This window comes from Crotalus tigris, unplaced genomic scaffold (genome assembly GCF_016545835.1).
Source record: "Crotalus tigris isolate CLP2741 ecotype Arizona unplaced genomic scaffold, ASM1654583v1 scf7180000020352.946698, whole genome shotgun sequence".
NCBI classification, from domain to species: Eukaryota; Metazoa; Chordata; class Lepidosauria; order Squamata; family Viperidae; genus Crotalus; species Crotalus tigris.
In genome coordinates, this window is record NW_024097981.1 from 502,458 (window position 1) to 514,896 (window position 12,439).

General features: G+C 40.2%; 1 protein-coding gene across 7 annotated transcripts in view; it reads right to left on the bottom strand.

Moving 5' to 3' along the window:
- Positions 1–12,439, bottom strand: part of ADCYAP1R1 (ADCYAP receptor type I) — a 98,806-nt gene that overhangs the window by 26,816 nt on the left and 59,551 nt on the right. For all 7 annotated transcript variants that reach the window (XR_005559576.1, XM_039366770.1, XM_039366771.1 and 4 more), the window contains exons 4-8: positions 8,182–8,289; positions 4,620–4,655; positions 4,390–4,428; positions 2,882–3,006; positions 716–813 (exon numbers count right to left, since the gene is read on the bottom strand). Coding sequence is in view for 6 of the 7 variants with exons in the window: in XM_039366770.1 (XP_039222704.1) it covers positions 716–813; positions 2,882–3,006; positions 4,390–4,428; positions 4,620–4,655; positions 8,182–8,289 (406 nt within the window). In the remaining variant the exon portion in view is untranslated. The remainder of the gene's footprint in view (positions 1–715; positions 814–2,881; positions 3,007–4,389; positions 4,429–4,619; positions 4,656–8,181; positions 8,290–12,439) is intronic.

Consider the following 12,439-nt stretch of genomic DNA (forward strand, 5'->3'; position numbering starts at 1 on the left):
GTGAAAAATGGCCATAAGTCATTTTTTTTAATGCTGTTGTAACTTCGAAAGGTCACTAGTAAGTTGAGGGCTATCTGTACTTATTTAGCCTAAGTCCTGTCAGATAACTGTTTTAAATCTAGATTGCCCGTGTTCATTTATTTATGACACGTAGTCATAAATATCAAACATGTGAATATATAAAAACACCTTCCTCCTCCTGTTTTCCCCATAGCAACAACACAACGTTGCGAAGTGGATTAGGCTCAGAAAGAGGGACTGGACCAGAGTCAACCATCTGGCTTTCATGGTTAAGGTGGGACTAGAATTCACTGTCTCCTGATGATACGCCTCAAGTTAGACAGCTGGCCTCCATACCTAAGGTGGAACTAGAACTCACTGTCTCGTGGTGATTGGCCCAATATCACCCAGCTGGCTTTCATGCCTAAGACAGGACTAGAATTCACTAACTCCTGGTGATTGGCCCAAAGTCAGCTTTCACACCTAAAGTAGAACTAGAACTCCCTGTCTCCTAGTGATTGGCCCAAAGTCACCCAGCTGGCTTTTATGTCTAAGGAAAACTAGAACTCACTGTTTCCTGCTTATTGGCCCAAAGTCACACAGGTGGCTTTCAGGGCTAAGGCAGCACTAGAATTCACCATCCCCTGGTGATGGAGGACTAGAACTCGCTGTCTCCTGGTGAGATCAACTTTGTCTCATGTTTGTGACAACTCACCTGAAACGGCACAAGATCACCATGGCGGTGGTGAGCGAAACAAGGGATGTACTGTAGCCGACTGTATACAAAGCCTTGACAGAGAGGTAGTAGTAAGCCTGTGGAATCAAAGAGCAAAGTTGGAGTTACTTTGAGGAAAGATTAAAAGATCAATGACTTGGTTTCCACTTTCTTTGTCTAAGAGTCCAAATTCACTCATTTCACGTGTATACAGGTAGTCCTCGACTTATGACCATTCATACAGCAGCCCAGGATCATCCTGACCCCTGAAGGCCACCCACATTCTGCATCAGACTGCAATGGGATGAGCCTGGATGGCATGGCTGCCTTGTTTAATGACAGCAATAAATTAAGGACAGTAATTCCAGATTCAGTTTGTGGTTGTAAATCGAGGACTATCTGTATATCTGATCTACAACCCCAAATGAAGCAGTTTTTACAAAGCACTGCATTCTAATGAAAGATTCTGGTCAAAGGTCTAGTCCTTGACTTACGACCGCAATTTAGGCCAACACTGCTAACCCTTAACATTTGTTAAGTGAGTTTTGCTCCATTTTACGACCTTTCTTGCCAGAATTGTGAAGTGAACCACTGCCACTGTTCAGTTACTCACACTGTTGTTAAGTGAATCTGGTTTCCCCATTGACTTTGCTTGTCAGATCACATGATCCTGAGACACTGCACATGAACAAGTGCTCATTTAATGACCATTTGAAAATGTAAGGGCACTGAAAAAAAGAGACTTAAAACCGATTTTCAGACTTATGATTGTCGTAGCATCCCCATGGTCACGTGATCAAAATTTGCAACTGACTCATATTTATGACAGTCACAATATCCTGGGCTTGTGTGATCCTCTTTTGTGACCTTCTGACAAGCAAAGTCAACCATGTTACTAACTTAATAGTTGCAGTGATTTACTTAACAACTATGGGAAGAAAAGTTGAAAAAGGGGGCAAAAGTCACTTAACAGCTGTCTCACATAGCAGCAGAAATTTTGGGCTCAATTCATTGGTGGGATTCAGCCAGTTCGCACCAGTTCGGCAGAACCGGTAGCTAATTTTTTGTTGCCCAGGCCCAGAATGGACTTCCAGAAGCGGCATCCACACAGAGAACTGGCTGATCACCTATTTGAATCCCACCACTGGCTCAATGGTGATCGTAAATCGAGGACTATCTGTAACTCAAAAACTCATTTGAATTAAGAAAATGCACACCTCCTGAATATTCAACTAGGCATTAACTAAATCATGTTAAGAATATGATATTATTATGTAGAACATATACAGATAATAATAATAATAATAAAGTTGGAAGGGACTTTGGAGGTCATCTAGTCCAACTCCCTGCTCAGGCAGGAAACCCTATACCATTTTGTACAAATGGCTGTCCAGTCTTTTCTTAAAAACTTCCAGTGTTGGAGCATCCACCGCTTCTGGAGGCAGGTTGTTCCACTGGTTAATTGTTCTAACTGTCAGGAAGTTTCTCCTTAGTTCTAGGTTGCTTCTCTCCTTGATTAGTTTCCATCCGTTGCTTCTCGTCCTGCCTTCAGGCGCTTTGGAAAATAGCTTGACTCCCTCTTCTTTGGGGCAGCCCCTGAGATATTGGAACTCTGCTATCATGTCCCCCCTCGTCCTTCTCTTCGTTAAACTAGACATACCCAATTCCACAAGATAATCCACAAGTTACAACCCTTTGTTTATTGACCGTGTCAAAGTTACAATGGCACTGAAAAAAGTGACGTGACCATTTTTCACATTGACAATCTCTGAAGCCTCCCCAGGGTCATGGGATCAAAATTCGCTTGGCAACTGACCCATATTTATGACGGTTGCAGTGTCCTGGAGTTATGTAGTCACCTTTTGTAAACTTCTGACCAGCAGAAAGCCAGAATTGCTTAACAGCATGTGACTAATTTAACAGTTGCAGTGATTCACATAAGAACTATAGCGAGAAAGGTCATAAAATGGGGTAATACTCACTTAACTGCTGTCTCTCTTCATAAAAGAAATTTTGGGTTCAATTGTAGCTGTACTTAGGCATATAAAGGTATTAATCTAGTTTACTGGCTCGGATCCTGTTTGGACAGGAGAGGTCAATTTTTTTGCTGTGATTTACAAGTGACATCCATGCCTCCAAACTGACATATTCTCATTGCCAGATTACCTGGCCGTTCCCTGTCATGGTGTCGTTCTCATCAAATCCGCAGGCATCGTAATAATGTGGGAATGGTTCAGACCAGCCTTCCAGGGTGCAGTTCCTGCTGACCAACTTAAAATCTACCGATCCGTCTGTTGGGAAAAAGGATGAAATGCAACATTTTTAGAAAAATTAGTAGAGTAGAGCAAGAAGCATTAGAGCAGGGATCTCCAAGTTTAAGATGGGTGGATTTTGGGAGTTGAAGTTCACCCATCAAAGTTGCCAAGCTTGGGAACCCCTGTTTTAGAGAAAGAGACAGAAGGATTTCAAGAGAAAACAGGCATTTTAATTTTTTGCTTGGCTTGGCTCTGGTGGCCTACACTGCAAGGCAGTTTGCAAGATCCCATAGATGGATTTGTCTTCAGTCGGATTGCTTGGTCAATGCTGGGGAAAAAGTGGATCAAGATTCGGGGGACTGGCAACTTCTAGCATCCTGGGGTCATGTGATTGCTATTATCACTTCCCAGTTGGCTTCAGACAAGCAAACTCAATGAGGGAGGCAGGATTCGCTTAGCGACCACAGATCATAAATTTGGATACGACCCACTTAACAACCACAGCGCTTAGTAAAGGTTGTTCTAGCTTGAATTGCAGCCATATGTCAAGGACTATGCAAAACATGCCAAGTAATAGTTTGAGAAGCAAACAGTTTGGTCTAGTGCAGTGGTTCTCAACCTTTTTAATGCCGCAACCCCCAACCGGTTGTAAGTCGAGGACTATTCAACCGGTCGTAAGTCGAGGACTACTCAACTGGTGCAGCACCGTTTGCACAATGGGATTTTTGGTGGGCTCAGCAGGGCAGAGACAGCCTGGACAATTCCTATTGGCTTTTGAAAGCCAATAGAATTAGACTCTATTCAAGAGAGTCTATTCTATTGGCTTTCAAAAGCCAATAGAATAAAAGGGAGTAGCACAGCTAAGGAAAAGGGGGAAAAAATGGCGGACTGCATTGTTTGGCGACCCCCGTGAAATGGTCGTTCGACCCCAAATGGGGTCCTGACCCAAAGGTGGAGAACCACTGGTCTAGTGGTTAAATTACCAAGCTAGAAACTGGGAGAGTCCCGCCTTAGGCATGAAAACCCAACTGGATGACTTTGGGCCCGTCCTTCTCTCTCAGCCCATCTCAAAAGGTTGTTGTTGTGGAAAAAATAGGGGGAGGAAGATGTACTGGGCACTTTCACTGCTTTGAGTGACTTACGGGCAGGATTAAAGAATCTAATAAATAAAATGAAATTCAGTATATAAAATTGGGCACGGCTCAGTTAACAATCACACAGCTTAGCAGTGGATGCTCTCAACTGTGGTTGTAAATCAAGGATTATCTGTACCATGCAAAGTTAACCGTTCGAAAAGCAGACCCTCAACATTAGAAATAATCAGGAAAGCAATATCTAAAATCCAGATAAAAATTCTTCTTTTCACCTCTGCTAAATCTTAGCAGGGCCAGGATGGAGTAAACTATCTCCATTTCTTACCTTGAAGCAGCTCTGGATTCTCAAACATTTCAAGCTCCCCTACAAAAAAAGAGAAGATAGATGTTGAGATCTGCTTTAGGACTGGTAGTCCTCAACTTACAAGTTCATTTAGTGACCATTCAAAGTTAGAACGATGCTGAAAAAAGTGAGTGATGACCATTATGACTATTGCAGCATTCCCATGTATGTTCCTTTCTCCTATCTAAATGGAGAACAGAAGTAAGCCTTACCTGGCTGTGCATACGCCATGGTATTCATATCCCAGCCTGGTCAATGCAGAAAAAGAAAAGAAGATTAAAATAGGTGGCTAACCCTTACAAAAGAATATATATTCTTTCATTATTATATCCACACTTTTCATTTTTGTATGAAATGAAACTTTCATACTTATTATATCTTTCTAAATTCCCCCTTTCTACAGTATTCAGGACCTTAGTTGCATACAATAGGGAAGTACATGCATTTGATGGGCTTCTGTCCTCTATAAATGTACACTGGTAATCCTCGACTTACACCCATTCATTTAGCAAATGTTCAAAGTTACAACAGCACTGAAAAAAAGTGACTTATGACCAATCCTCAAACTTACAACCGTCTTAGCTTAACTGCCATCACAAGGTCAAAACTGGGATGCTTGGCAACTGGAGTGTATTTATCATAGTTGCAGCATCCTGAGATCATATGATTTCCATTTGTGACCTGCCCAGCTGGCTTCTGTCAAGCAACATCAATGGGGGAAGTTGGATTTGCTTAACGACCATGTGATTCACTTAACAACCATAGTGAAAAATGGACATAAGTCACTTTTTTTCAGTGCCGTTGTAACTTTGAACGGTCACTAAATGAACTTGTGGTGTTTATCAGCCATCCTTGTCTTCTACAGAAATTGCTTTCTCGGCAACTTCACATCACTCCTTATTTTATTCACAAGTGTTAAAACAAGTCCAGAGAATCACTAGGACAATGGGGAAGCTATAATTTAAATCCTCTAAAAAGAGATTGAAGGATCTGCGCCTATTCAGCCTTGAAGAAAGAATGAAGAGGATTGTAAGGCTCTTTATACATTGAAAAGGATAATACAGGCACAAAAGGTCAAGGTGTGTTTGCCCTGATTCCAGAAATAATGCAAGCTATGAATTACAGCTGGTCTAAACAGAACATGGAATGGAACGGAATGGAACAGTATAGGAATAGAATAGAAAATAGAAATAAGAACAGAATAGAGAAATAGGAATAGAATAGAAAATAGTAATAAGAACAGAATAGAAAAATAGGAATAGACTAGACTAGGACAGGATAGGGAGGAAAAGAGAAGAGAGAAGAGGAGAGAATATAGAAATAAGAACAGAACAGAATAGAATATGGGGTAGAATAGAATATAGGAGAGGATAGGAGAGAAGAGAAGAGAAGAGAAGTGAAGTGAAGTGTGGGGGAAAATGCATGCGCAGCAAACTGCCATGCTTTCTCCCCACAAACCTCATAACTTTTTGATACCCTTTGTCCCTGTGAAGCAGCCAGAAGGTCATCCCCCTTTTGACTTAATACCTCACCTATCTAAACAGATAATATGCTTAAGTTACTTCCTATCTCTTCCTGCCTTTGTCAGTTCTTTCTCCTTTTGATCTACCTGTATTTGTTATTTACCTGGTCTCTGATCAGGTAATATGTTACTAGAAAATAGTTGCTTATATGAAGGAATTTTCCAATGAAGAAACTTTATGTCAGCATCTAATGGTTAACCTTATGAATGTAAAATGTCAGCATTTAATGGTAAAAGCCTATGTATGTAAAAAGTATATAAAAACCAATAAACACACAGAGACTCTCAAGCTGTCTCAAGCTGTGACAAGCAGCTCTGCAGCAGCTTCAAATCTCTGCTCAAGAAATGCCTGAGTCTTTTTCTTAGCGTCTTACAGAGAAGAGAGAAATAAGAACAGAACAAAGTAGAATAGAATAAGGAAAACAGAACAGAACAAAATAGGATTGTAAGGGACCTTGGAGGTCTTCTACGCTAACCTGTTTTCACATATGGCTTATTGTCATTTCAGAGGGATCCATTAAACAGGAAACCAGGAAGAAGATATTTTATCTCTTTATGCTGGGTTGAAGGGCACCATAAAAGAATTTAAGGAAATTCTCAGTTGAGCAGTTATAAACCGCTCAGCTGGCTTGTAATGCTTCCTTTTGCCACTAGATGGCCATCTAGATTCTTCCCAAATTTTGACCATCTCTGCAGAACAAACATATCCAAATATAACCGAGGTTTATTTGAAATTCTAAATTCCCCCCAAAATACTCAGATCCCCCAATTCTGCTATTTCTTCCTGGAAATGGACTCAGACTGAAATCCAGCTTCTCCAATCCCTAGTTAATTTTTACAGCCCCAATTTTCTGAGCTTAATCCCTTCAACAGCAACTTTCTCCAACTCCCAAGCATTTTGGAGAGGCAATAAATACTCCGGAACCCTATAAATAAACTCACCAATAAAAGACACTTATAAACTGTTGAAAAGTTTTACAAAAGTTTCTGAAAAAGATGTTTCTCCTTGCTTGACCCTGCAAAAGAGTTCTCATCCTGCAGCCCTCCACAAAGTTTGCAAAGTTCTTATCCAGCATTGGAATGATGGAAAGCATAGGTAGTCCTCGGCTTATAACCATTCATTTAGTGACCGTTTAAAGTTATAATAGTCCTGCTGCATCTCCATTTCGTCTTCTTTTTTATATCTTTTCTCTCTCTGCAATACACAGGTAGCCCTTTAGTCCACGACTCATTTAGTGACCGTTCAAAGTTACAACAACACTGGAAAAGTAGACTGATGACCATTTTTTGCACATACGACCATTGCAGCATTCCCACGGTCATGTGATCAAATTCCAAACACTTGGCCACTGACTCGTATTTATGTCAGTTGCAGTATCCCCAGGTCATGTGATCATCTTTTGCGTCCTTCTCACAGTGAATTCAATAGGGGAGCTGGATTCACTTAACAACCATGTACCTAACTTAACAACTGGGGTGGTTCACTTAACAACTATGGCAAGAAAGACAGAGCAAAAGTCACTTAACAAGTGGCTCTCTTAGCACCAGATATTTTGGGCTCAGTTGTGGCTGTAAGTCAAGGACTACCTGTACAGGCAGTCTTCTACTTACAACATTTGTTTACAACATTCAGAGTTATGAAGATAATGAAAAAAAAATGACATGACTGGTCCTCACATTGACAGCAATCAGAGCATCCTTACAGTTATGCAGTCAAAATTTGGGTACTTGTCAACCAGCATGTATTTACCAGGATGGTAGGGATCTGAGGTCAGTTATGGTTGCCTTCTGGCCTACACCTCTGGGATCTCTTGGTGGCCTCCTATCCAAATACAGGTAGTCCTTGACCTAGGACCGCGACTTAGCCCAAAATTTCTATTGCTAAGTGGCTTTCTGTTGACCCAGGAGCTTTGCAATGGTCATAAATAAGAACCAGTTGCCAACCCTACGAATTTTGATCACATGAGCATGGGGATGCTGCAGTGGTTGTAAATGTGAAAAATGGTCATAAGTCACCTTTTTCAACGTTGTTGCAACTTTGGTCACTAAATGAACTGTTGTAACTCAAGGACTATCTATACCAAACAGTTCTGAATTTGCGTTCCTTTCTTGAGATCAATCAGAGTCAAGAGGTTTGCATTATAAATAACTTAAGACTTCCCTTTCCTCCTCCTATGTGTCTTGGCCTGCTGTAATCCCAATTTTCCTTTTGCAGTTCAGAATAAATGGAATCCAGGGTTCAACAGCCTTACCATAATCTAAGTTCACCAAGGTGAAGAGAGCCGGGCATTTGACAAAAACAACTTCACCCAACAAAGCTGGTTTCCAGCAAGTGATGTTATCCCACATCCCGGCGCAACCTGTAGAAAGGAAAAACAACACAGAAAACAGACAGCAGAGAAAGAGCTGGTGGTCCATTGCAACTGCCTTGGAAGGATTGTCTGTTTGTGTTTTCTTTTTAATTTATTTCTTGCAATAGAGTAGAATAGAGTAGAGTAGAGTAGAGTAGAGTAGAGTAGAGTAGAATAGAGTAGAGTACAATAGAATAGAATAGAATAGAAATAAGAATAGAACAGAACAGAACAAGAACAGAACAGAGTAGAGTAGAAATAAGAATAGAATAGAAATAAGAACAGAACAGAACAGAACAGAACAGAACAGAACAGAATAGAATAGAATAGAATAGAATAGAATAGAATAGAATAGAATAGAACAACAAAGTTGAAAGGGATCTTGGAGGTCTTCTAGTCCAACTCTCTGCTCAGGCAGAAAACCCTACCATTTCAGACAAATGGTTGTCCAGTCTCGGAGCATCCACAACTTCTGGAGCAGTTGTTCCAATTGTTCTATGTCAGGAAATATCTCCTTAGTTCTAAGGTTGCTTCTCTCCTTGATAAGTTTCCACCCGTTGCTTCTTGTCCTGTCCTCAGGTGCTTTGGAGAACAGCCTGACTCCCTCTTCTTTGGGGCAGCTCCTGAGATACTGGAACTCTGCTATCATGTCCCACCTCGTCCTTCTCTTCATTAAACTAGACATCCCCAATTCCAGCAGCTGTTCCTTATATGTTTTAGCCTCAGGTCCCCTGATCATCCTTGTTGCTCTTCTCTGCACTGTTTCTAGAACCTCAACATCTTTTTTACATCGTGGTGACCAAAACTGGATGCAGTATTCCAAGTGTGGCCTTACCGAGGCATTGTAAAGTGGTATTAACACTTCACGTGATCTTGATTCTGTCCCTCTGTTAATGCAGCCTAGCACTGTGTTGGCCTTTTTGGCAGCTGCAGCACACAGTAGGCTCCTATTTAAGTGATGGTCCACTAGGACTCCGAGGTCCCTCTCACAGTTACTACTATTGAGCAAGGTACCCCCTATACTATACCTGTACATTTGGTTTTTCTTGCCTAAATGTAGAACCTTACTTTTTTCACCATTGAATTTCATTTTGTTAGATAGCGCCCAGTATTCAAGTCTGTCCAGATTCTTCTGTATCTTAAGCCTGTCTTCTGGAGTATCTTTATTACTTTGTAATTGCTATTTTTTATTTTCTATATTATTATTATTCTATTTATTATTTTCTAATTCTATTTTATTACCTATTTATTTATTAATTCATTATTTTTCATTTATTATTTTGTTTTTTATTCATTTTTTATTTTCTATTTCATTATTTGTTTGTTTTTTATTTCATTATGTTTTATTTTATTTTATATTTCATTGGGTCACATGATCAAAACTCAAGACACCTGGCAACTGACTCATACTTACGATGGTTGCAGTGTTGGAAATTGAGGACTATCTGTGTATAAAACTTAAGTCTAATGGCACTTGAGAACTTCACGGACACCTTGGCAGTAGTACACATGTGATTTGTTTATTGTGGTTTTTCTGGGATGCTTTTTTTAAAAATGTACATTCTGGAATTTTCTGCCTATTTCTAACCAGATCGATTCCCACTTAGCTTTGGAACAATGTGCTGTGTCGCATGTTAAGTTGAACAAAATCAAATTTGGTTGCTGGCTCACGCTCCTGTTTCAACTGCCACACTAGCAAATCACACAAAAAAACAGACATGGCCCTAAAACTATTAAAAAATAAATTAAAATTTTAGAGAGACCCCTTTTAACAACACATTTGGGTAGGGCAGAAGTACAGTAGTTTAAGGGAAGCCCAGGTTGCACTCTCTTAAAAATATGAACAAGGGGAAGAGAAAAAAAAAAGCAAAATGGTTTTGATTAAAATTAATAAAATGAAATTTTGGTGACGTTTTCCCCATGGATTTAATTACATCCCCTTTCTGCCCCATCCAAAATTTATAATTTCCATAGCAACTTTGGGAGGTGTTTTGATGGCCAAAACAGGATTATGTAATGACTGCACCCCTGCATTGCAGCAATCATAAAATGTATGAATGGAGAACAGATCACATTGTCTAAGTAGCCTGTTTTCTCCAACGGAGAGTTTTAAAATGAAAAATCAGCTCTCTTGTTCCGTCTTCCCCAGGTGGGAACCAGGTGCAGGGCTTGTAGTCATACAATTCTATGCCATTAAATTTATGTTTGTTTATTGCATTATTAGATTTTTTTTATCCTGCCTTTATTATATTACAAGTAAGGTAATGTACATAATACTGCTTCCTCCTCCTGTTCCCCCACCCAACAACAACCCTGTGGGGTGGACTGGGCTGAGAGAGAAAGTAACCCCCCCCCCCCGTCTTTCATGCCTAAGGTGGGACTAGAACTCACCGTCTCCTGGGGACTGGCCCAAAGTCACCCAGCCAGCTTTCATGCCTAAAATGGGACTAGAACTCACAGTCTCCTGGTGATTGGCTCAAAGTCACCCAGCCGGCTTTTATGCCTAAAATGGGACTAGAACTCACAGTCTCCTGGTGATTGGCCCAAAGTCACCCAGTCAGCTTTTATGCCTAAAATGGGACTAGAACTCACAGTCTCCTGGTGATTGGCCCAAAGTCACCCAGCTAGCTTTCATGCCTAAGGTGGGACTAGAACTCACAGTCTCCTGGTGATTGGCCCAAAGTCACCCAGCCAGCTTTCATGCCTAAGGTGGGACTAGAACTCACCGTCTCCTGGTGATTGGCCCAAAGTCACCCAGCTGGCTTTCATGCCTAAGGTGGGACTAGAACTCACTGTCTCCTGGTGATTGGCCCAAAGTCACCCAGTCAGCTTTTATGCCTAAAATGGGACTAGAACTCACAGTCTCCTGGTGATTGGCCCAAAGTCACCCAGCTAGCTTTCATGCCTAAGGTGGGACTAGAACTCACAGTCTCCTGGTGATTGGCTCAAAGTCACCCAGCCAGCTTTCATGCCTGGTTTCTAGCCTGATGCCTTAACCACTGCACTGAACTGGCTCCAAATTCCATCTTTATCCCTGGAAAATTAACAAGGGTTCCCTAAAGAAGGAACCATGGGGTAGACCAACATGTCCTCAATTTCAAGATCAAGAGTAAATCAACCCTTGAGGGTAGGAACAGTTGAAATCAACCACCCATGTTGGTGGTCATCCCAGATGTATCAGCCGGGTTGGCAAACCTTTATGGAACGTCCAGCCTGTCTCCTATGGGAAGGACCTAAAAGTCCTTTACTAAAGTCGGCAAGGGTCAAGAGACAGAAGCTTTCATCCACAAGCCTCACGATCTGTGGAGATGCCATTTCCCATCATTGCTGAATGCCAAGAGAAGGCAATCTTAGGAATTTGCAATTAAAGCTTCAAAGGGGAAAACCCACTCATTTCCTCTCCTTTTCTAGAAATCTTTTGTTTCTCTTTCTTCTCCAATTATGGATGGACAACAGCCCTCCTGGAGCTGAACAATTTTTCAGGTAGTCCTAAAGTTATGTCCATAATGAAGCCTACTGATGTGTTTTTATGACCTTTTTTGAGAGTTGAATGCAACACAATTTCATTTGAAGGTATGCTGATTAGTGTACATTTAAAGTGACAGTAAAGTTTCTATTCTATTCTGTTCTGTTCTGTTCTATTCCCTTATTCCTCTATTCTATTCTATTCTATTCTATTCTATTCTATTCTATTCTATTCTATTCCCTTATTCCTCTATTCTATTCTATTCTATTCTATTCTATTCTATTCTATTCTATTCTATTCTATTCTATTCTATTCTATTCTATTCTATTCTATTCTATTCCCTTATTCCCCTATTCTATTCTATTCTATTCTATTCTATTCTATTCTATTCTATTCTATTCTATTCTATTCCCTTATTCCTCCTATTCTATTCTATTCTATTCTATTCTATTCTATTCTATTCTATTCTATTCTATTCTATTCTATTCCCTTATTCCCCTATTCTATTCTATTCTATTCTATTCTATTCTATTCTATTCTATTCTTATTCCCCTATTCTATTCTATTCCTATTCCTATTCTATTCTATTCTATTCTATTCTTATTTCTATTCTATTCCATTCCATATTCTATTCTATTCTATTCTATTCCATTCCATTCTATATTCTATTCTATTCTAATTTCTATTCTTATT